We start from the raw sequence: 23,133 nt of genomic DNA on the forward strand, positions 1-23,133 counted from the left end.
TTCGTGAATTGTGCCTCTACCATGGCTCCAAAACGGGCAGAATTTTATCATCTGATGCCAGCATCCAAGAAGCCGAGGAAGAGCATCACCATGGAAGCCGGGCACGACGTAATTGCTGCCTGGAGAAGGTGAAAGTAACACCTAGATAGGCCGCGGCCTTGGGCCTTAGCAGAACGACGTTGTTACCAGTGAAGGACAAGCAGCGTATTCTGAAACATGTGCAAGACGCTGCATTCAATGAAGGCAACGTGATTAACGTGAAGCAACGTGAGCCAGAACGTGAGTGGAGATGGAGAAGTTATTGCTGATCTGGCTGAAGACCAGAACCAACCGGGCGCGGTTCCAGTGAGCCTGAGGTGATTCAAGAGAAGGCTAGAGCTGCATGCGGCAGTGGTGAAGAAAATGGGGAAGGTAGTGCTAGTGAAGAATTTTCTGCCAGAAGGCTTTAACTGCTTCAAGGCTCGTGCAATTCTGCACAATGTGAAGTTGCAAGGTGAAGTTGCTACGCTGGGATGACGTAGCAGCAGAAAGTTTCCTAGTGGTTTGGCTGAGATAATTAGGAAGGTGTGGTTACACTGTTGACCAGGTATTTAATGTAGATGAGACAGGGTTATTTTGAAAGAATGCCAAATCGTACATACATTTCAAGGAGGAGAGGTCAGTACCAGGCCATAAAGCTGGTGCAGAGGAGGCTGACTTTACTTTGGGGAAATGGCTAGGGCATTTAAAGCTTAAGCCCTACAGGTAATGGTAGAAAAATCCTAGGGCTTTAAGGGCATTTTCAAGAGTCAACTCCCGTCATTTGGAAGTCCAATAAGAAAGCTTGGTTACCTTGATGGTTTTCGAGACTGTTCAATGACCACTTTGTGCCCGTGAGTGGAAAGGTATTGTGCCTCGAAGGGTCTGCTCTTTAAGGTCCTGCTTGTCTTAGGACAATGCCCCTGGTCACCTGGCTAATCTTAGTAATATGAACTTAATGTGAAGGTGGTGTATCTACCACCAAATACTACATCCTCATACAGCCGATGGACCAGGGAGTCACACAACTTCAAGGCATACTACCTGAGGAGGGACACGCGCTGCTTTACGTGGCCGGTTGAAGGTACAAGGAGTTGACTTGAAAGATTTTTGAAGGGCTACAACATTGCAGATGCTGTGACGAACATCGCACGTGCTTGGGACGAAGTAAAGGTGTCGACTTGAATGGAAGTGGGAAGAACTGTGTCCGCAGTTTCCAGAATAGTTTTAAGGGGTTTGAGCAGGCAGACGATGCTGAGGCTGCACAAGAAAATTGCTGGCTAAGCAAGAGGTATTGAAACTGGACTTGAAGTTGAGGATGCCACTGCAGCGCTGGCATCCCACGGAGAGGAATTGTCATCGGAGGACCTCACAATGAGCCGGGAGGAAGCAGATGATCGAGAGGAGTGAAGAGGCACCACAACCAAAGGTCAAGGAACAACAATCAAGGGCTTGGACAGAGGGTTTTGCCTACCTGAGAAATGTTTCATAGCATTTGAGGTGAGGACCCTAACATTGCCAGGTTTGAGAGGATTCAGAGAGTGAATGCTGGATCTTACTACGCACAGGGAGGCGCTGAAGGAGCAGCAGCTGAAGAAGAAAGTGCAGTCTAGGCTGACTTTCTTCGTGAAGAAGTCTTCAGCACCACCTGCCACCCTAGTCTAGGTAAGGATTTCAACTTTATTTTTATTAACTGTGTAATATAAATTGTTATAACTTGTAATAATATTTATAAAAATGTTACTGCAATTTATATTTACATACTGTAGATACACAGCATAACCCAACAAATTTTATCATTTGTATCATTGCAGAAGGACTCAATCCAGATTCCCAGAACTTCTACCTGGCTATGAATCAGAACCTGAGCCTGAACCTGTACCTGCAGTAACCTCCCAGCAGCTTCTTTCTCCAGCTCTATCAGGTAAGGAATCTTAAGGCGTTTAATTTTTATAATTTTCTATGCATGAAATCATTTGTACATACAGTACTGTACATATGGTACAAATTTTATATTTACTATCGTAGTAACCCAATTTATTTCATTATGCCATTCAGATCTCTCTTGGTAGTGATGACAGTCCTGACCCCCTGAAGAATTCCAGGGTTTTAGCGTTACGGACCTCCTGTCTCCTCTCCAACTTCACCAGGTAAGGGATTCTTAATGTTTTTTTAATGTTTTATAAATTTTTATAAATACATAAAAAAGTGTACTGCACTTCACCCACTGTACAGTACACTATTGCTTCTAGTATTTGCTAATCTTTACATAATCATTATCATTCCAGATCCACATGTTACAGCCTCCTCCTGGCCCAACTCAGCTGACCTTATCCCTCTCCAGCCCCATCAGGTAAGGATTTCATGACTTTTTTTCTTTCAAATCACTTCTTATAAACTGTATACAGTACAGTAGCTTATTGCATACATACCTGTGTGGTAATTTCATCTTTTATCCCACAAATGACAGGTGTCCCCTGCTCAACTCCAAATTCACCTGTAATTCAGTAGCACTCTGCACCCATTTCATGTCCAAATGGTAAGGAATTCCTTCACTTTAGACATTTCTATTAACTCACATTGTTTTAAATTGTGTTATTATACTTATACAGTACAGTACAGTAATACTGTACAGTATCATTTCTATCTTTTTCATTGCAGACTCCCAAGCACCCGCAGATGCCACCATAGCCCCCGTTCTCATCTACCATATGCCCATCCCAGTAAGCAAGCCAACCACTAGAATTTGTAAGAACACTTTCTGTTTTATAAATTGTTATACATTTTATAAAATTAGTGTACTGTTTATGAAACTACAGAAGTACTTTATTCTAATCTTTACTGGCACATTATCATTCCAGACTGACATGCACCTTTAACCTGACCTCTACTGGAACTGTACAAAACCTTCCCATAGCCTACATCTTTCAAATCACTCAAGGTATTGAATTCTTCACTGTTTCTAATGTTATAAATGGTCATATGTGTTATACATTTGATAAATATAAAGTAACGTCTTCATTCTAATATTCCAGACTGCCCAGCACCTTACTAGAGCGCTCCTCATCCTCGTCTCCATCTTCAAAAAATCACTGAAATTAGGTAAGGCATTCATATTTTATTTTGAACTGTTGAACATAGGTTTGTGAATACCTGAACTGATACAGAAATAGTGTACTACATACAGTACAAACTCTGCAGCAATTCTTATCCTTATCATTGCAGGCTCACGTGATACAATCTCCATCTCCCCCCAACCCAGCTCAAGTGGTTGTAACAGCTTTAGACAATCACTGAATGAGGTAAGGAATTCCTAACTCTTTATAATTTTTATATATTTATTATTCTACTGTGTAAAATACTGACTGTTCTGTATTTATACAGTACAGTACTGTACTTTGTTGCATGCAGGACTACTGTACAGCACAAGTGTACCAATACTAAATTTTTACATTCCAGAATCCCCCTGAATCATGAGGCCACCATTTTTCCAGGGTTAAGAAGCACGGGTTTCCAAAATAAAAGTAAGGAATTCACTTTTTTTTTTTTATCTTTTATAAACTCTTTGGTATAAATTACAGTACAGTACAGTGTACTGTACACCTGTGTTACTGTATAAACATGTTGTATTTACTTTTATGTATATGTACAGTACTCTATACTTTTAATGCATACAGGATTTACTGTACAGTACTGTACTTGTAGTAAATTGTAAATTTTTACATTCCAGAACTACTCAGTTTTGGATACACACTACATCAAAATGTAGGTAAAACATCAAGAAACAACATGGTATACCCAAAGGATTAAAAGTAAGGCTTGGCAACTTCTTTGTTTCAAATTTTTATACAATTTTCTTGGCGTCGTGATGCCATCGCCCGCTTTACGACGATTTTCGGGTTACGACGCGGCGCAAGAACGGAACCACCGTCGTAAACCGGGGACTGCCTGTATATGTTTTTATATTTCACACATCATCTGGTTAACTTTTTATCTTAGTACTTGAAGTCAAGATAGTTTCTTTGATTGGTGATTCTGGCTCAGCCTCGACCATTCTGTTATCGGGTTTCGGGAGAGTTAGAAGCAGACAGATAGGCTCTTTCACGATGCTCATGCTTCCCAGCCCCCTAATTGTGTCGTTTTGAGGCTTTGGAGGAGGTAAGGTTGTTGAGGGACTTCCCCTGTTCTCTCTGGCCCACCTGACCATGCTGTCATGTTTTCGGAAGGTGAAATTAGGCTTGTGAGACCCCCCCTCCGCTTTAGCCTCAATTCTGACCAGACCGCGGAGGTTTTTGGAAGGTGAGGTTAGAATAGGAGGGTCTCTCAAGGCATAGCCTCCCACCTGACCACACACAGACTGTCGGCGTTGGAGGGCGCGCAGACCTGCCGGATTCCCCTCCCTACCCCCTCCTGTTGCACCTCTTCTAGCCTTCCTGTCCAAGCCAAGAGTTTTGCAAGTGGAGGATGCCTGGGATCAAGGTGGCACAGACCCGTGTTGATAGCTCAGCCCTTCCTCTTACCTATTCAATTAGCATTTACGTGTGACTGACTCCCCTCCACGCAAGGAACGCCGATCACTTATGACCGGCACCCCGTGATATCGGCACCAGAGGTGTTACCCACCCATCTGGCCACCGTCGGTTTCCGCCACTCTGCTAGTGTTTCGTTTGTTCGCTTCCCTCAGTGTTAGCTGGAGCATCGAACACAGTCCCAAGGATGCTATCTTGACTTCCGCTAGGTTCTTTCTCTGCCGGGTTAGTCAGTTCTCTCGTTGTTATTGTACACGTTACTACCCGGTGGGTATGGTTTCGTTGGTCGGGCGCTTTCCACTACCTGGTTCCCGCCCCAGGTGTTGAGAGTTGAGCCAGATTTGAAGACTCCTCTCTGCCTCCTCCACCGCTACCACAGGTATGAGATAACGAGATTTCCGTGGCAATCAGGGCGGAGTATCATACACCAGCGTATCTTAAAAGTACTCCTGTTTGCATAATTAGTTGACCATTCCGTAGCATATCTTATACCATACCACTGCCGGATTCTTTCCGGCGGTGTTTATTCATTTATATGAATGCATGTTCCTAGGTTATGTGTATCTATTATCACGGACCTACCCGCGCCCTCTAACTTTATGTTACTCATGTATTGTATATTAATTTTATACTGCCGGATTTATTTCCGGTGGGTTTTGGATTGACAGTAAGCATGCTCCATCACCCATTATTAGATTAAGGTATCCTATTCCCGTCGGACCTACTCCGGCGAGCCTTAACTAGCGGTACTCATGTATCATCTTTCCGCTATATTGGTACGCCGTCAGAGCCTGGTGTACGCGTCCTCCAGCAACCCTGTGACATGAGGTGTGTCACCACACCTCGGCCGCGCGGTTCTCGCGTTGGGGACCTGATCACCACCCAGATGGTTGTGAGGTTCGTTACTACGCTTCTGTACGAAATAGTGATGGATGAGTCAAGCAAAGTCCGCTAACCTTTAGTTCCTTTGACTTTAATGCCCATTTTGACAGATACGGCGTTGGAGAATATTTCAGTAAAACTATTCCTTCTTTTTCTAGTCGGACCAGAGTACCGCTGACACTTTTCGCTGTCGAATTCTGAAATCTGGGTCAAGCGGGTTGGGAGGAACGCTAAGGGCCGGGGAAGTTTACATCTTGTCAGAGAAGATTTGTAATCCCTACCCCGAGCCCAGATCTCTGCTCGCAGTACCAGCGAAGTAGCCGCCTTTGATCGAGCGGATCCGAGATGACGCAATCCTCTCCCAAGAAGACAACTCAGGCGGAGAGGTGGCGCTAATAACATCAAATTTAGAACCGATGAGCTGCCGATCCGACCACCAGGTAGAAGGTAGGGTGGTAAGTGAGGCAGGGGGGAGGAGTTTAACTAATCCTCTTTGATTCTCCTCCTTCTTCCTCTTCTTCCTCCTTTCAAGGTTTTCTGAAGACTGCTTAGCTTGGAGGACAGGTAAAGGTCTACTGTCCCTGCTGGGTGAAAATCCTGAAAAAGAAGGACTTATCTAAGTCCTCTAGGCCTCAAATGTTCAATCCATCAGCTCCTCGAGGTCGCCTCGGGCTTCTTAGCCCAGTGGCGTCCACCAGCTGCTCCCCCAGCCAAGGGGTCGAGATCCAGGGCAGTTAAGGCGAGTCCCCCTCAGCCTAACTTCGACCCTGAGGCCTTCGCAGAACTTCTTATGCAGAAGTTGGACAAGAAGGTCGAAGCCAGGATTAATGACCTTTCCTCCCAGCTCGTTTCGAGCTTAAAGACTTCTGGGGACTCTGTTAAGTCTTTAGCGGAGAGGATGCAGACCCAGGAGAGCTTGCTCTCCGGGTTTATGCGCTCCGGAGTAGCAGCCCAGACCTACGCTGTTACGGATGCCCAGTCTTCTCCTCCCTTCGATATGGCAGAATCCATATGCCTGGCCTTTCATGCTCCTCGCATGAAGATACTCTGACCATCGAGGGCTTAGAACGCGGCCGGTTGGAAGAACTGAGTTCTTTCCACCCGACCTGTGCCTCCTTTACCCAGGCTACGCCAGACTTACAGAGGAAGCCTGATCAGATCAGACATGGTCCCGGAAGGAGACAGTCATCTCTCCCTAGACCAAGCCCAATCCACTTGATGCGCACTCACTGAGTGGGAGTGCGAATACTAAGCTTACCCTTCAAGGACCTCACTAGTTCTCGGTAGGTGACTCCATCCTCACCCCCTGCACGACTCAAGATAGGGGTGCTGACTTAGTCAGGCAGGAATCGAGGGTAAGCCCTACCTCAACTCCGGGAGACAGATTCCACCTCTTGTCTTCCCGGAGATTCGGAATTTGGCTGGGAGCCCGGCCACGCTCACGGGGCAACCGGACCTTTGCGTGCGCCTCATCCTCTTTAGTGAACAGCTTCCAAGATCCCGGAGGCCCTTTTAAAGGTGGAATTTGAAGCTAGGTAGGTTGAGCTGTTCCCTGCACTTTGGGACTATTACGAGGCAACGGCGTGTGACCTAATGAAGAGCTTCTGTTCCAGGTCCTGACCAAATCCCTGTTAGCGGGATTCCAGGCGGACCTGTATGATTTCGTAGTGGCGAGACTTAATTGCCGAAAACACATCTTTGCGGACGCCACTATAAGACATGAACCCAATAGACTCATGAAGAGTTCTATTTGGGGCTCTAACATCTTTCCGGAGTATGAGGTCAATAAATGTTCCCAAGGAGGCAAACTAGAGCAAATCAGATCCTCCGCTTCCGCTGGGGTCTCCTTCAAAAGGAAGGCCAGAGTCCGCCGGACTTCAAGCCAGGACGGGAAAAGGTTCAGAGGTACAAAACCTCAAACTCAAATCCATGTCAGGCACTGCTCCCAGATCGGCCAGCTCAACTCGAAAAGCCCAGCCTCAGCAACAGTTTGTGCTGATGCAGCTGCTCAGCATACCCCAGCCCAGCTCAGGCGCCCCCGCTAACGCCTGTTTGAAAGCCAGGGGCATTTCCAGGGTTTCCAATAGGAACGCGAGGGGAAGCAGAGCCAGAGCCTCCTTCAGGAGGTAAAGCGGCGCCACGCCCCTCTCACGGGAAGAGGAGGCCGAGGTAGTAGAGGAAGTAAGCCCTCTCTCCCTCTTGGCCAATGAGTCTCTCAGGTAGGCTGAGGTTATATCTTCTTTGGGACCGTTGGACCTTCAGTCCAAAGGCCCACAGCATAGTTTCCAAAGGTCTGGGATGGAGCTGGAGCAGAGGTCCTCCTCTACCAGTCAGATTCCATCAGTCCCCATCCAAAGCCCTCCTGGACTTCGTAAAAGACCTGCTTCAAAAGAGGGCAATAAAGAAAGTGAGACACCTGAAATTTCAAGGCAGACTGTTCAGTGTTCCAAAGAAAGGCTCCAGTCAGCAAAGAGTAATCCACTTGTCTCTGTCTCCATTTATGTTATCTAATGCATAAGTTTCGTGATAAGCCATGTACTCCGCAGGTGCGGACCTCATTTCATGGGGCCGCTACCACCTCTATAGATCTTTCAGACGCCATTATCACGTCCCGACAGGAGAAATTTCTCTCCTTACCTAGGATTCAGACTAGGAAACAAGCTTACTTGTTCAGAGTCATGCCATCTGGCTCAACATAGCCCAGAATCTTCACCAAACTGGCAGAAACAGTAGCTCAACAACTACGTGTCTAGGATCATGTTAGCTAGCATACCTGATCGATTTGATAATTTGGGTACCCAACGCCACAATGGAGGAGCAACATCCATTGTAATCAGCTCCTGGAACTTTAGGGCCAAATAAAAACAGGAAGAAATCCCGCCTAGTCTGGAGGCTCACTTCAATGGTTAGAATCCAATGGGATCTGGACACACACAAACTGTCACTTCCAATAGTAAAGGAGGAAGGACAATTTCCTCCTCCATCGTTGGTGATCCACACGGATACTTCCCTGAGCGGGTGGGGAGGATATTCCCAACACAAAAAGTTAAAGGAACATGGTCCACTATGTTCTGCCAGTTCCATATCAACATTCTAGAAGCAATGGCAGTATTTCTAACCTGAAGAAAACTGCCCAACCAGACAGATTCATATCAGACTGGTACTGACAGCTTAGTAGAAGTTGTAATTACAACAGAGGGGCTCCCAAGTCAGCCGGATCAATCAAGTAATGATAGCAATTTTCTCCTGGCAAGAAAACACCGTTGGCATTTATCAGCTACCCATCTGGCAGGTGTCCGAATGTCATTAGAGATTCACACTGTCCAGACAATCTCCACTGGAGTCGGAATGTCACTGGACAAAGCATCATTCGAATGGATTTGTTGTCAGGTACCAGGTCTCCAGGTAGACCTGTTTGCCACAGAGAGCAACCACAAACTTCCATGTTACGTTGCTCCCAGTCTAGACCCTCTAGCTCACTCCACAGATGCGATGTCAAAAGACTGGAACAGGTGGCAAAGAATTCATCTGTTTTCACCAATAAACCTATTGATGAAAGTTTACATGCCCAGATCATTCAAAGGTCAGTAGCCCCAGGTACCCAACTGGTCAAGAGCAACTGGTTTCTCTTCTTGAGTTGAAAACTGTTAAGTTACAAAACTCTCAGGCCAAAGTTGACGCAAATAGTACAAACTCGGACTGTGTCAGCTTCCTCAAGAATTCTGAATGCCCTAGCTTTATGGACTTCATGAAATTTGCAGCTCAGAAGATGCTAATATTGATCCTATTAATACACTGTTCATAGAATCAGACAAAAGGGAATTCCACCAGACAATATGACTCAGCAGCAAAAGTTAGCATTATTCCTGAGAGAATCTGAAGCTAAAAGAGATGACTCATGAACCTTTGCAATCTCTGTTCTTCAGGTCATTATTTGAGAAAGGATCACTCTAGCACACACATTACAGCAAAGTCGGCTTTAGGAAAGATATTTTTACATGGTTTCAATATTAACTTAACGGACTCATATTTTCATCAATTCCCTAGAGCATGCGCCTGTCTGAGACCAGCAACCCATCCCACACGGTTTCTGGTTCTTAAATGATGTACTTAAACAGTATCGGACACTGATAATGAACGTGTCTATATTCGAGTCTGTTAAGGAAAACGCTATTCTTAATTAGCCAGTTTAAAAGGAATTCTGAACTGTCTGCTCTCTCTAGAGAACCAACCATGTTGATTTCCTCCCCATCAGAGAAGTTCTGATACCTCCGGATCTCAAGTTTTAGCTAAGAATGAAGATCCACAAGATAGATGGTTCCCTTGGAAGGTTATCCCCTTCCACAGGATCTGTCCTATGCCCAGTTACCACTCCTTGAAGGCTTATTTAGGTAGAACTTCTACTATAATGTCTGGGTCTCTTTTGTTAGGGGGAAAATGGAGGAACCATTTCCTTAAAGGCCATCAGGCAACAAATACTGTATTTATATACTGTTAACCCGATTCAGTACCTAAAGGTACATGATATCTGAGCAGTGGCCACCTCCACTAATTATTTTCATAATATGAATTTTGAAGATCTTAAAAAATATACGGGTTGGAAATCACCATCAGTGTTCAAACGCCACTACCTTAAATCTCTAGAGGCCCTAAAATTTTCCACAGTGGCTGCAGGAAGTATTGGGCTTATTTAGACAGGTCCTCTCACATCTCATCTGGGCCTCTCTTTATCAGGGAAGGGGGTAATATCTCTATGTCTGCTATTAGACAACAAATCCTTTACTTTATCAAGCAGGCTAATCCTGACTCAGTCCCAAGAGTTCATGATATTAGAGCTGTGGCCACCTCCATTAACTACTTCCATTACATGAATTTCACGGATCTTACCAAATACACTGGTTGGAAGTCACCCTTGGTTTTCAAACGTCACTATTTGAAATCCTTAGAAGCTCTTAAATTCTCAGCAGTCACGGCAGGGAACGTTGTCCCTCCCTCTGGTACCCTTTCTGATTCCTAGTCAATTCTTCCTCCACTGCCTCAGTTATCCCCTTACAGTCATTTCAGTCGGGCGTGCCTTGACTTTCTCACCTGACCGTGTTATCTGTATATTTGTCTAATTGACACATTTATGTTATAATGTTTTCAATTTTGTATAGTTATTTTGTTTAAGTATATTTTTTATATTGTCATGTTAATTTTAAGCTCCCATCAGTTTCATTTGTACATTATTGTTATTATTGCTAGCAATTAAAATTTTTTTTGGTGGACCTTTGGTCTTCTGTTCCCCTTACATTTTGTTATCTCTTGCAGTTTAAGAATGATATTTATTTCTCTGTTAATTTTTCACTGGCTGACACGGGACCCGATCCAGAAAAGGGATTTTGACAAAGGAAAAATCTATTTCTGGAGAGGGGACCGTGTCACCCGGTGACCCACCTCTGTCATGTGTCGTGTCCTCCCCATAGTAAACATCATTCTGGTGGGGTGATGCTTTCATGGAATGCGGCTAGCAGTGATTTGTGTACTGTCCATGAGTGGTGCATGGGTTTGTAACTGGCACCTCTCTGTGGGACTTTTGACTTTGGGATCTCTATAGGATAAGGTTCCGTGTTTTATAGTTCACCCTTTTCCATACAAGACTCCATCTAATGGAGCTCGCTCTGGGGGTAGTAACTCCAGCATTTCATTTAGCTTTCTCTGGTATCTAGCAACGGAATTACCTAGAAATAAGTGCTGAATGGACTTTTTCACCGGGTGACACGGTCCCCTCTCCAGAAATAGATTTTTCCTTTGTCAAAATCCCTTTATTGCTACTTGGGTGATTAAAACTCAGTAATTAATCATGTCTTATTTTTGCCACTTGGGTGATTAAAACTCAGTAATTTCTTATAGTTTTATTCATCTCCATTAAAGTATTTGTTAGAGGGCTCCACCAAGCTCTGTATGACTGTTTCTCTGTTATGATTTCACCGGGTGACACAGGTCAAACCCAGAAAAGGGATTTTGACATAGGAAAAATCTATTTCTGGGGGAAGACCTGTGTCACCCGGTGACCCATCCCTGTTCTTCTTTCCCCCCCTGAGTGGCATACCAAGCTTTGGGGGGGTGCTAACTTGGGATGTTGATAAGATGGCGGCTGAGGTGTTGGTTGGCTGGGAGAAGAAGTTGGGGTATGTGACAGCCCCTCACTTTTCAGGATTTTGAGATTGGAGATCTCTATAGGGCAGAGGCCTGTGGCAGTGGCAACACTCACCCTTTGTGTATACCGACACCATCATAAATGGCGCTCGAACTGGGGGTCGTAACCCTGGCATTGTATTTAGCTTTTTCTCTGGTATTTTTAGCAATACTTATACCTAGAAATAAGTGCTGAATGGATATTCCACCAGGTGACACAGGTCTTCCCCCAGAAATAGATTTTTCCTATGTCAAAATCCCTTTATTTTGCTCAGAACTGTCACTGCAAATTACAGCTTGAACGAATACTGTAAAGCCTACTACTGCATTTAAGTATCAATGATATCAGAACCATAGAATATGATTGACAATTATAGGAGGTCAAGCAAAAAACAAACACAATAAGACTGAAGCTCCTCCCCTTTCTAAAGTTGCCAGATGTCGCATTATTGAGCAATGTATGTCTGAAGATTTAAAAAAACTGTATCCTCACTTTCCTTGCCAAGATGGTGCAAGTTCTCTGGCACCAGCGAGCGAGTTTCTCAGTTCATACATATTCTAGGCACACAATTGCATTTATCTTTTGAGTTGTAAAAATGAAATTAGAAAATACTGTAAAAATGCAAATGAGAATAGCATAAAATATAAATAAAAAATCATAAAAACACTAGCAAGTTCTCCAATACCAGCGAACAATCTTGCGTTTGTACGTACGCTAGGCACATGACTGCATTTTTCTTTTGAGTTGTAAAAATAAAAAAAAAGAGAAAAATACAGTAAAAATACAATGAGAATAGTGTAATATATAAATAAAAAACCATAAGCATAACACCATCAAAAACAAGCTGTAGCAAGTTCTCTGATGCGAACAAATGAATCTGTGCATTCGTACATACCTATGCACATGATTGAATTTATCTTTTGGATTGTAAAAATTTTACAAAAATTAAAAATAAACTAAAAATACAAATGAGAATAGCGGTAAAATATAAAAAAATCATAAGCGTAACAACACCAGCCAAAAAAAGCTGTAGTAAAATCTCCGACGCCAGTGAATGAGTTTGTGTATTCATACATACCTATGCACATGATTGCATTTATCTTTCGGGTTGTAAAATTTAAAGAATGAGAAAATACAGTAAAAATATAAATGAGAATAATATAAAATAGAAATTGAAAAATTATAAGCTTAACAACAAAAAAAGCTTAACAACACCAACCAAAACTAGCTGGTGCAAGTTCTCCAGCGCCCGCGAATGAGTTTGTGCATTCGTACTTATGCTAAGTACACAAGTGCATTCATCTTTTGCACTGTAAAAATTAAAATGAGAAAGTACTGTACAGTAAAAATATAAATGAAAATAGCATGAATATAAAAAATTCCAAGATGAAGAAAATGGGAATCCTGACAGCCCTTCACCTAACATAAATGCTCTTAGTTGCAAATTCCAGCTCTTCACCTTGGAAGCGGCTGTGATGAACATTACTGTGTAAGTCAACAGAATTACCTATACCATTTATTCTGGCTATGCTTCATTAAAATTTCACTTGATTTTCACTTATTATTTCTTTCCTCCTTAGTGTACTGATTTTCAGAGTATTTTAAAGGTAGGATAAGTTGGTATTCCAACCTAACCAGTCTGTAATCCAGGAAAATCACTAAGACGGTGCCCTGCAGGTCACTAAGAAGCTGGATCAGTGATGGTTGACCTGTATAAGCCTCAAGTAAAACTTTCTACGCATTCATATGTAAAATTATCATTTTGCCCCAAAAACAAAATAAGCACATAGTTTACAGTTAGGCTTTGTTCAGCAGTAACAAGGAAAGATATAAAGGGAATTTTTCCTTTTGAATAAAACTATTCCAGTAAGACTAACTTTATGGATTAAAGAATATCAAGAATATCCAAGCCAGAAGCACCAATAAAAATTAGTCCTTTGAAAGACAGTTTGGGATCACTGTCTTTACAATATTACGAACTCAAACTGCCAGTATGTCTAGCATAACATCCAATCTTCATATCTTTTTTCATGGATTGCGTAATATATGTCACTGAAAAATGCGTAATATTATGACTTCAACAAACTATCCTTCTTGTAATATGTTGCATCACACACACAGATGAAGGAATCACAATCAAATAAACAATCAAAGTGTAACACTTCAAAATACCTGAAAAGTGTTGTCTGCAATGCTGTCACAGATGAAGTTGTATGTGTTGATCCATACTGGGGCAAAACTTCATTTAAAATGAAGTCTTCAATAAAGCTAACTGATCTCCCTGAAGCTATACAATCACAGTACACAGCTGAAAAAAATTAGAAACTTTTCATTACACAGATTTCATCCTTGAGACTCACAGAATAAAACCTACTCCATATTCCTGAACTAGGACTGATGTCTGAAATTAACAAGATGAAGGGGCCATATCAGTGATTGTTATAGCTTAAAAAATAAGATTTACAAAAACAGTATCTGTGGATGGGAGGAGAAGGAAGACAGGGAACAGTGAAACTGGATCTTGACAACATTACAAGTCAAAACTTTCAAGTTACTTAGATCAAACGTGGCTGACAATGGATATTTAGACTATAAAATCACCCACAGAATACAATGTCTCTGGAAAACCTAGAAAAGGTCATCGGGGATACTGCACAACAGGAGGATTACTGTGAAGGTTAAAAGAAAGTTTTACAAAAGCGTAGTCATACCAGCAATGGTCTCTGGAACCAAGATGTGGTCAAAGGAGAAGGTTCAAGAATGGAAAATGGATGTGTCAGATATGAGGATGCTGAGATGGAGTGTGGAGTTACAAGAAGAGATAAATCAGAAATGAATGTATTAAAGGAGCAGTTAACATAGAAGAAATAATGAAAAAGAACCAGGAAAGAAGACTGCAGTATAAAGGTTTGGTCATGTTATGTGGAGAGAAGGTCATATGTGTAAAAGAGTTATGAGCATGGAGGTGGAGGGAAGGAGAAAAAGGGGAAGGCTGAAGTTCAGATGGAAGGATAAAATAGCAAATGACTGATAAGAGAGAAATGGGTAAAACTGAAGACAAAGACTTATACAAAAAGGAAGAACAGTGCTCACCTGGCCAGATATAATTTTGGGCAACACCTCTGGTGTTAACAGAGATCATCTAGTTGTTCCCTGTGTTGTCCAGACAAAGCAAAAATTGACAGATCTGGAGATGGGAACTTTGATCATGTTATGTGTAGAGAAGGTTATGTGTGTAAAAGGGTTAGGAGCATGGAGGTGAAGGGAAGGAGAAGAAAGGGAAGGCTGAAGTTAAAATGGAAGGATAAAATAGCAAGTGACTGATGGGAGAAAGGTTTAAGAAGTTGGGACACATTGCAGAGGGGAAAGTTGATAGGAAATAATTACCCCACAGAGAAATGTGTAAAGCTGAAGACAAAGACATATACAAAAAGGAGGAACAGTGCTCACCTGGCCAGGTATCACTTTGGGCAGCAGCTCTGGTGTTAACAGAGATAATCAAGTTATTCCCTGTGTTGTCCAGACAAAGCAAAAAGTGATAGATTTGGAGATGGGCACTTTGGCCATGTTATGAGGAGAGAAGGTGGTCATGTGTGTAAAAGGGTCATGAGCATGGAGGTGGAGGGAAGGAGAAAAAGGGGAAGGCTGAAGTTCAGATGGAAGGATAAAATAGCAAATGACTGATGGGAGAAAGGTTTAAGCAGTCAGGACACACTGCACAGAGGAAGGTTGATAGGAAATGATGACCCCATAGAGAAATGGGTAAAGCTAAAGACATAGAAGCTTTTTTTTTTTACAAACCATCCTGTGGTCAGCAGTTCTTCAGATATAGACAAAAAGGAGGCACAGTGCTCACCTGGCCAGGTATCACTTTGGGCAGTACCTCTGGTGTTAACAGAGATAATCAAGTTATTCCCTGTGTTGTCCAGACAAGCAAGAAGTGACAGATCTGGAGATGGGCAATTTTAAACTGACATAAAATGACAGGTTTACAAACGCTCCTCTTATTACAAACTTCAGTGTTATGAACTTTCAGAGATACGAACAACCATGACCGTAAATTAAAAGTTGTTCAGAGTGCTCTGTCCAACACTCGTAAGTTTAAATTTTGCATTGTGTGCCTTGGCTTAGTTACAATTTCTGCCACTATCCATGCTGAACAGCACCATAGTTGACGCCAATACGCCAGTATGTGGTCCCAGACTCCTGAAATATCTAGCCCATCCTTTATCTATCATGGCTAATGGCAAGCATAAAGCTAGTGAAGATAATGGTAGTGGTAAAAAGTGGTAAGCTATCTCAATGGAAAGAAAAGTGGCAATTATAAAGAAATTAGAAAGTTGTGAAAAAATGGCTGAGGTAGCAAGCCATTATAATATGAACTGCTCAACTATCAGCACAATTTTTAAGAACAAAGATAGAATTATGGAACACGTAACAAGTGCTGTGCCAATGCAATCAACAATTATAAGTAAGAGAAGGGAGAGGGTGGCAGATGAAATGGAAAAGTTTTTGGGTATCTGGATGGAACACCAGAAATGAAGATGTGTACAGTACTGCTTAGCCTCATGCTGATTCAGGAAAAGGCTAAAAGCATTTTCAATGACTTGGAGGCTAAGGCTGGCGAAAATGCTGAAAATGAAACATTCGCTGCAAGTCATGGATGGTTTCAGTGTTTAAAAAAATGCGCTAATTTGCATCACGTGTCCGTTACTGGTGAGTCAGCAAGTGCTGACAAAGAAGCAGCTGAAAAATTTCATGAGATACTCAAGGAAATAATTGATATGGAAGGTTATACCCTTCAGCAAATTTTTAATATTGATGAAACAGGCCTTTCTGGAAAAAATACCGGAAAAATGTACATCAGCCGTGAAGAGAAGACAATGCCAGGATTTAAGGTGGTGAAGGATAGGCTAACTTTACTGATGGGTGGCAACACATTGGGAGACTTGAACCTCTCCTCTTGTATCATGCAGCAAATCCAAGGGCACTGAAAAATATCACAAAAAGTTTATGACCGGTCTCCAACCCCACGTTGCTTTCTCTATGAGAAAGACTTGGCTATAAAAGCCTCGGGAATGATCTGTCACAACTTCTACAGTGCCTTTCTTCAGCATCACCTCTACCTCTGCTTCAAGGGCAAGGTCTTTCGGTGAGCTGGGAACATACGTTCAGAACTGGACTGGATTGTTGATGAGGGGTGGACAAAACTCGAAGGGGAGTAGATAGCCCTCCTGAAGGACATCTGCTACCCAGGTCTCGGCACAGTATTGCTGCCATGCTGCCCAATGGCTCAACAAGCAACCCCCCCACCAATGGCAGCACGTGGAGGGGAATGCCACCCCTAGCATCCTCCTCTATTCTTCTTCTTTCCCTTATCCCCTTTTCCAGACTGGAAGGAGGGTTAAAAGGTATGTGGCTGTGAGCCTTTCTTGGCAGGGGCAGAAGAAGGCTGGGTGTTTCCTCAGGACCCCTTTGAAGCCAGGACTTCTGAGGACCGAGGAAGTGCTAGTCAGGGCGCAGTGGCACGAGAAGGCTCTGAGGTCTTTGCCACTGCCTGGTGGACAAGACAATCGCTATCTTCTACACAACACTTGCTCACCACAGCGTCTATCTGTTCTCTAGAAGCGGCAGTCTCCGTTTGCGCTGAAGGGGGTTCCTCCCCTTCTGAGTGAGCAGAGACTACTGAGCAGAGGTTGTCCTGATCACCTGGCCCCCAACACCAACTTCCACTTGATGAAGCAAGCGAAGACGACAAAGGGGAGATCAATACCGTAGGAATGACAGCAAGACGTGGAAGCTTCGCAGGGGGAAGGGAAGAGCAAGAAGGGTCGGCAACCACTGGTGTCATTGGGGGTGTTACGCCCGGACAAAGCCTTGGAAGCTTCTTGTACTTCCTCCTCTGCAAAAACTTCACTCACTGCACAGGAGACCAGACACGACACTTGTCCACACTGAATCCTGGTCACAGTCATGCCCTCTGTAACTAGCACAGAGGACATGAGGGTCTACATCAAGGGAGGAATGGAATTGGTCATAAAGTCTTGAGGCAGTGGCGGGCCAGTCACACTGGGCACTGCCCTTCTGCTCAGGCTTGATGATTCATTGGTTTGCATTTTGACTTAAATATCAAAACACACAAACACAAGCAAATATATCAGGCACAAAGAAATACAGAATGATCCCACCGGGAACACAGATGAAAATCAAAGCAAAACGGCCAGCAGGGCAGAGAGCAGTAGAACAGCACTTCATCGCTTCGTGGTTCGAAAGAAAAGTGAATGCTTAAGTCTGGGCGGGCAGGACTCCCGCCAGTCGGACAGTAGTTAACTACCTAACCACCTTGTTTAAAAGTTAAACAACTGTTTCCACTGCACTGAAGCATATGCTTTATGTACAGAATGACAGTTTGTATTTTGTGTAGGAACATTGTTGACATTATTACCAAGTGTAAAAATATTACAGGATGTCTTAATATTAGAAAAATTAAATATAAATTTGATTATTTTAGCATGTTTTAGGTTGATAATAGCATTAATTCACAAAATAAATTGCTTGGAACATTTGATATGGCAGCGCCACACACCACCCTTGCTTTGCCCAAAACGACAAGAAGGTTTGGAAAGCCTATAGAAAGAGCACTGACTGAGGCTCTATGCGACTTCTTGTAATAGCCCTTCTTGGAATTCTTCTACTTCATATGGGAGGAAGGTGAAGATAAAGACAAGGAAGTGGTGTAGAAAGAGCTCTATGAGGAAGAGGAGTGGAAGAATTGCACTTACATTTCTTCCCTGTGCCTCTAGCTTGTGTCTTTCTCACCTCAAGTATTTTAAAACTATCAAGGAAAGACGCGTGGTTATGGCTGAAGCCTCAGCTGACACCAGATTATCTCCCTGGAGAAGTACTACCACCAGAGGAGGGTCAACTTCCTTAGGGAGATGAAGTAGCAGTAGCAAGAACAACAAGAACAAATGTTGCGCAGGAAGGACTTCCAGAGATGTTCAAGGAAGGCCGCATCTTTTGCTGATATTCAAGACAATATTTCTGTAACATCAGCAGAAGTATCAGTGAAGCAGTAAGCACAGAAAGTACAGGGAGAAGCACAGCAAGAGCAAGAAGGAAAAACTAGGAGGATTCGTTGATGTTACCATGGTAGTATTCCCCCTTCACAGAAAACTTCCTGTCCCTATTCTTCTTCCAATTGCAACTCTCCCACCATGAAGGAAACCATTCAATGCACTCTTTGCAAGAGGCTAGATGAAACAAGCCCTGCCCCTGCAAGAAAACCAAAATAATACACCCATAAAAATGCTGGCCCCTTGCAATGCCTTTGTACTTGTTTTTTCTCCAAATCAGTAAAGCATGCTTGTTTTCTCTCCACATCAGGTAAAGTGTAAAAACAAAACAAAAACAAAGTAATCAATAACCAAATACTCAAGTGTCAACAAAAGTCTGCCTAGTAGAAACAGCAGCATGACATCTTCACTAGGTGGTGACTGAAGAAAAATTGCTTGGTAATGGAGAGGCGTGAAGTATATTCTCCCATTCGCCCCCTCCACCCATTACCACTAGTTCCCTACCTTTACCAAGTTCAATGACCAATTCCAGCTAGTGTTGAGGAATATCCTAACAAAAAGGGCAATGGTTTGTATTCCAGAAGGAACAAACCTACTCCAAGAGAAGCCATCAGTAACAATGCACAGCTGTTATTCAAAGGCTGTTAGAGTAGTAACACTACTTACAGCATTTTCTGATGGCAAAGGAAGCAATATACACAATATTTAAGGAATCTGGGAGAATAATGCACAAACCAGTAAAAAGGATTACCAAAATCCCTACAGAAATATGGGCAATGCAAGGAAAAAACAGAAAAAAAGTACACAGAATTAACCATTTTCAGGAGCAAGGGCTTGCTTGATGGACAAATAGGGTATAAATCAATCACAATTATTACCATCAGAAATACCACCCAGAGAGATACCTAACCAGGTATGGGTTCTTCCTGTTGTGTGTTTAGGAAGCTGCTGACTGCAGGATTAGGTATGAACAAAATGATGACATATGTAAAATTCTAGATACGAAAACCAATTTTCAGTTTTAAATCTAATCGAATAAGTTGGTACCAAACCTTTTCGAAATCCAAAAGGAGATGAAAAAACAGTATTCGATCCAATGATATTTGAAGATACATATTTAATAAACTCCTCAGGGTCACTTTTTGACTGAGAGCAGGACTCTTCTTCAACATCTTTATTTGGAAATTCATAAAACTTCCGGTGTGCTTCGGGTTTTGCCATGCTGGATTTTTCTTGTTCTGGAAAGAGAGAGAAAGACACATAAGTGAACTATATACTAAAGCTCCCTGAATTGGGATTGTCTACTTTGTGATTTTTTATTTTACAATAGCAATAGCATGAATACTGTGCACTTATTAACCAAAAATGTTATTTTCATGATAAAATTAAGTTTCATATGTCTTAATAAAGTACAATAATTACATAGCTAATAAGTTTTCTAACCACGGCAGCCTAAATTAAAAAATCGTGGTAGTGCTTCTATTGTTTTTGTATAGGTGACAAGACCCACCCACTTTTGCGGAACAAGAGGAACAACATAGCAGAGAGCTTCAATCCCTCTGTGCCCTGGTGTCCATGAGAGGGGAGGAGGGAGGGCTCTGACTCTGTAATTACTTGGTATGTATATATGAAACTTTATTATCATGAAAATAACATTTTCATATAAGTAACTTACCAAGTAATTACAGGCATTCCCTGGTTATTGGCGAGGGTTCCATTCCCGACGGCGTGATGATAACCGAAAATCGCTGATAACCAAAAACTGGCGAAAACAACATCGATCTCCAGTTATCGGCACCGATATCTGGTTATCAGCACCAATCCCTGGTCGGCACCACTGTTAAGTGGGGATCAACACCGATAACTGGGGATCAGCGCCGATAACAGGAGATCGGTGCATATTAGCACCGAAAATCCAGTTATCATCGACACTAGACAAGTGCCGTAAAAATGACACTTATAATAAAATAAGATTTTATATATACTTACCCAGTAATCACATAGTATTTAGTTTCTTTTAACCAGCAGCTTAAAATTTTGAAATTGCAGGTCACGCTAGTTTGTTTTGGTTATGGCGACATGCCCTGCCCACTTTTGGGGGAAGAATAGGCAAAACATAGCAAGGAGCTTCAATTTGTTTATGCCCTTTATGACTAAGTGAGGGGAGGCGGGTGGACTCCGATCATCTAATTACTAGGTTAAGTATATATAAAACCTTATTTTATTATAAAAATTTTATTTTTATATAAGTAACTTACCCAGTAATTACATAGCTGATTCCCATACAGAATGGAGGTGGGAAAGTTGGACATATCTACCCCAAAACATTATTAATAGTAATGAGTTTGAGAATAGAAATTTGCTAACAGTGAACAAATGTTCTTCAACCTTACCTGATAAGAGAGCTGCTACAGGTAGATACTGCCTCTGGTTGGCACTCATCTTATCCACCAGAGGCGAGGCGATAAAGCCTTAAGGGCCTACTACTACTACAGTGGGTGGTTTGCAGCAATGGACTAATTTCCAAGGGCTAGCAAAGAATACAAGATGCCCCTGCCCAGGGCGCAGTAGCACACAAAATAACCAGAACAAATATAGTCACCATAACCACCAACAAACAATTAAAACACCAATACCCAGCCATTAAAAACCAAAGGACTGGAGGGTACTCCTAGTAAATAGTACTCCCAGGCTCCCCAAAAACTCAACACCCTAAGCAAGGCAAAGATACTAAAGAAAGGACATTGCTTTCTATGTTTCCTCCCCCAACACCATGCCAGCCGCATAAAACGGACCCAAGGTACTGCGCTGATCATAAGTAGTTTTGATATCCCCTAAATAATGAGATGCAAACACTGACTTGCACTTCCAGAATGTTGACTGCACAATCGACGTGAGGGATAAATTGCTCTTAAACGCCAAAGATGTAGCGACAGCTCTTATCTCATGGGGCCTATACTTTACATGAGGAGAGAGTCTTTGCTAACCATGGAACGAGCTTCTGAAATCAAGTCCTCGAGGAAGAACACCAAGGCATTCTTAGACAGAGGCTGAGAGGGATATTTCACAGAATACAAAAGATTCCTTGAAGTACCATGAATAGCCTTCGTTCTGTGAAGGTAAAACTTAAGGGCCCTTACTGGACAGAGAGCTCTTTTTTCTTCAGATGAGCCTATTATCTCAGACAAGCTCTTAATTGTAAAAGAACAAGGCCATGGATTCGATGGTGATTCGTTCTTGGCTAAAAATCCTAGGGAAAAGAAACAAATTGCATTCGCGAGAAAATCCGACATTTTCATCCGAAGCATGGATCTTGCTGGACCTTTTGGCAGTGGCCAAGGCGACCAGAAAAAGTTTTTCTGGTAAGATCCCTTAAAGAGATAGACTGCATTGGCTCAAAACATGAACTGGTCAGCCACTAAAGTACTACTGTATGTCTAAATTCCAGGACAGCAAAGGTTTTTCTTTAAGCTTTGTGGTATCAAAGGACTTAATAAGATCGGACAAATCTTGGTTAGACGATAAGTCCATTCCTTTTTTGGCGGAAAATCGAGCTAAGCATTGCTCTGTAGCCCTTAATGGTAGAGGTGGAAAGTCCTTTAGTGGAGCGTAAGAACAGTAGAAAGTCTGCTATTTCTATTACAGAGGTACTAGAAGAGGACAAGTTATTTCGTCTGCACAAAGACCTGAAGATAACTATTTAGCCTGGTAGACTTTGTCTCATGACTGCCTTATGCACTAAGCAATCTTGTCTGCAGCCGCTTTTGAAAAAACCTTCTTTCGGAGCAGTCACTTAACAGTTTGAATTCTGTTAGGGCCAGAGAAGACAGGTTTTGGTGGAACCATTGGAAGTGAGGTTGCCTGAGAAGTTGTTGCTTCTGTGGCAAAAGTCTCAGGAAGTCCGCAAGAAGTTCCAGCAGTTCTGGGAACCACTCCTATGCTGGCCAGAAGGGGGCTATCAAAATCATAGACAGGTTTTGATGAGACCAGAAGTTGTTGAGGACTTGTCTCACCAAACTAAATGGGGGAAAGGCATACAGATCTTCGCCCGACCAGTCCTGCAACACTGCACTGGTCGCCCATGCTATGGGATCTGGTACTGGTGAGCAGAAGAGAGGAAGTCGGTGATTCCTGGAGGATGCGAATAGATCTATCCACAGATCCAGACAAACCAATGGATCTAATGTCCATTCTGTGGGAAGGACCTGTTTCTGACAGCTCAATTTGTCCACCAGAACATTGAGTTTCCCTTGGATAAAGAGTGTTACCACTTGTGTGTTGTTCTGGTGCAACCAGAGAAGAAGAACCCTTGCTGTTTCATACAGGGAGAAAGAGTGAGTCCCCCCATTTCTTGATGTCCGCCAGTGCAGTCGTGCTATCCAAATGCACTGCTATAGTCTTTCCGCGCACTTCTGAGGCAAAGCACTGTAGGCCCAGAAATATTGCCTGT

The 23,133-nt window shown here is 42.7% G+C and overlaps 1 protein-coding gene across 2 annotated transcripts in view; it reads right to left on the minus strand.

Moving 5' to 3' along the window:
- The window catches only part of LOC136852532 (uncharacterized), an 89,233-nt gene that overhangs the window by 51,054 nt on the left and 15,046 nt on the right, over nt 1–23,133 (minus strand). For both annotated transcript variants that reach the window (XM_067127269.1, XM_067127260.1), the window contains exons 2-3: nt 19,736–19,921; nt 13,780–13,915 (exon numbers count right to left, since the gene is read on the minus strand). In XM_067127269.1, the coding sequence (XP_066983370.1) occupies nt 13,780–13,915; nt 19,736–19,904 (305 nt within the window). In that variant the 5' untranslated portion in view covers nt 19,905–19,921. The remainder of the gene's footprint in view (nt 1–13,779; nt 13,916–19,735; nt 19,922–23,133) is intronic.

This window comes from Macrobrachium rosenbergii, chromosome 3 (genome assembly GCF_040412425.1).
Source record: "Macrobrachium rosenbergii isolate ZJJX-2024 chromosome 3, ASM4041242v1, whole genome shotgun sequence".
NCBI classification, from domain to species: domain Eukaryota; kingdom Metazoa; phylum Arthropoda; class Malacostraca; order Decapoda; family Palaemonidae; genus Macrobrachium; species Macrobrachium rosenbergii.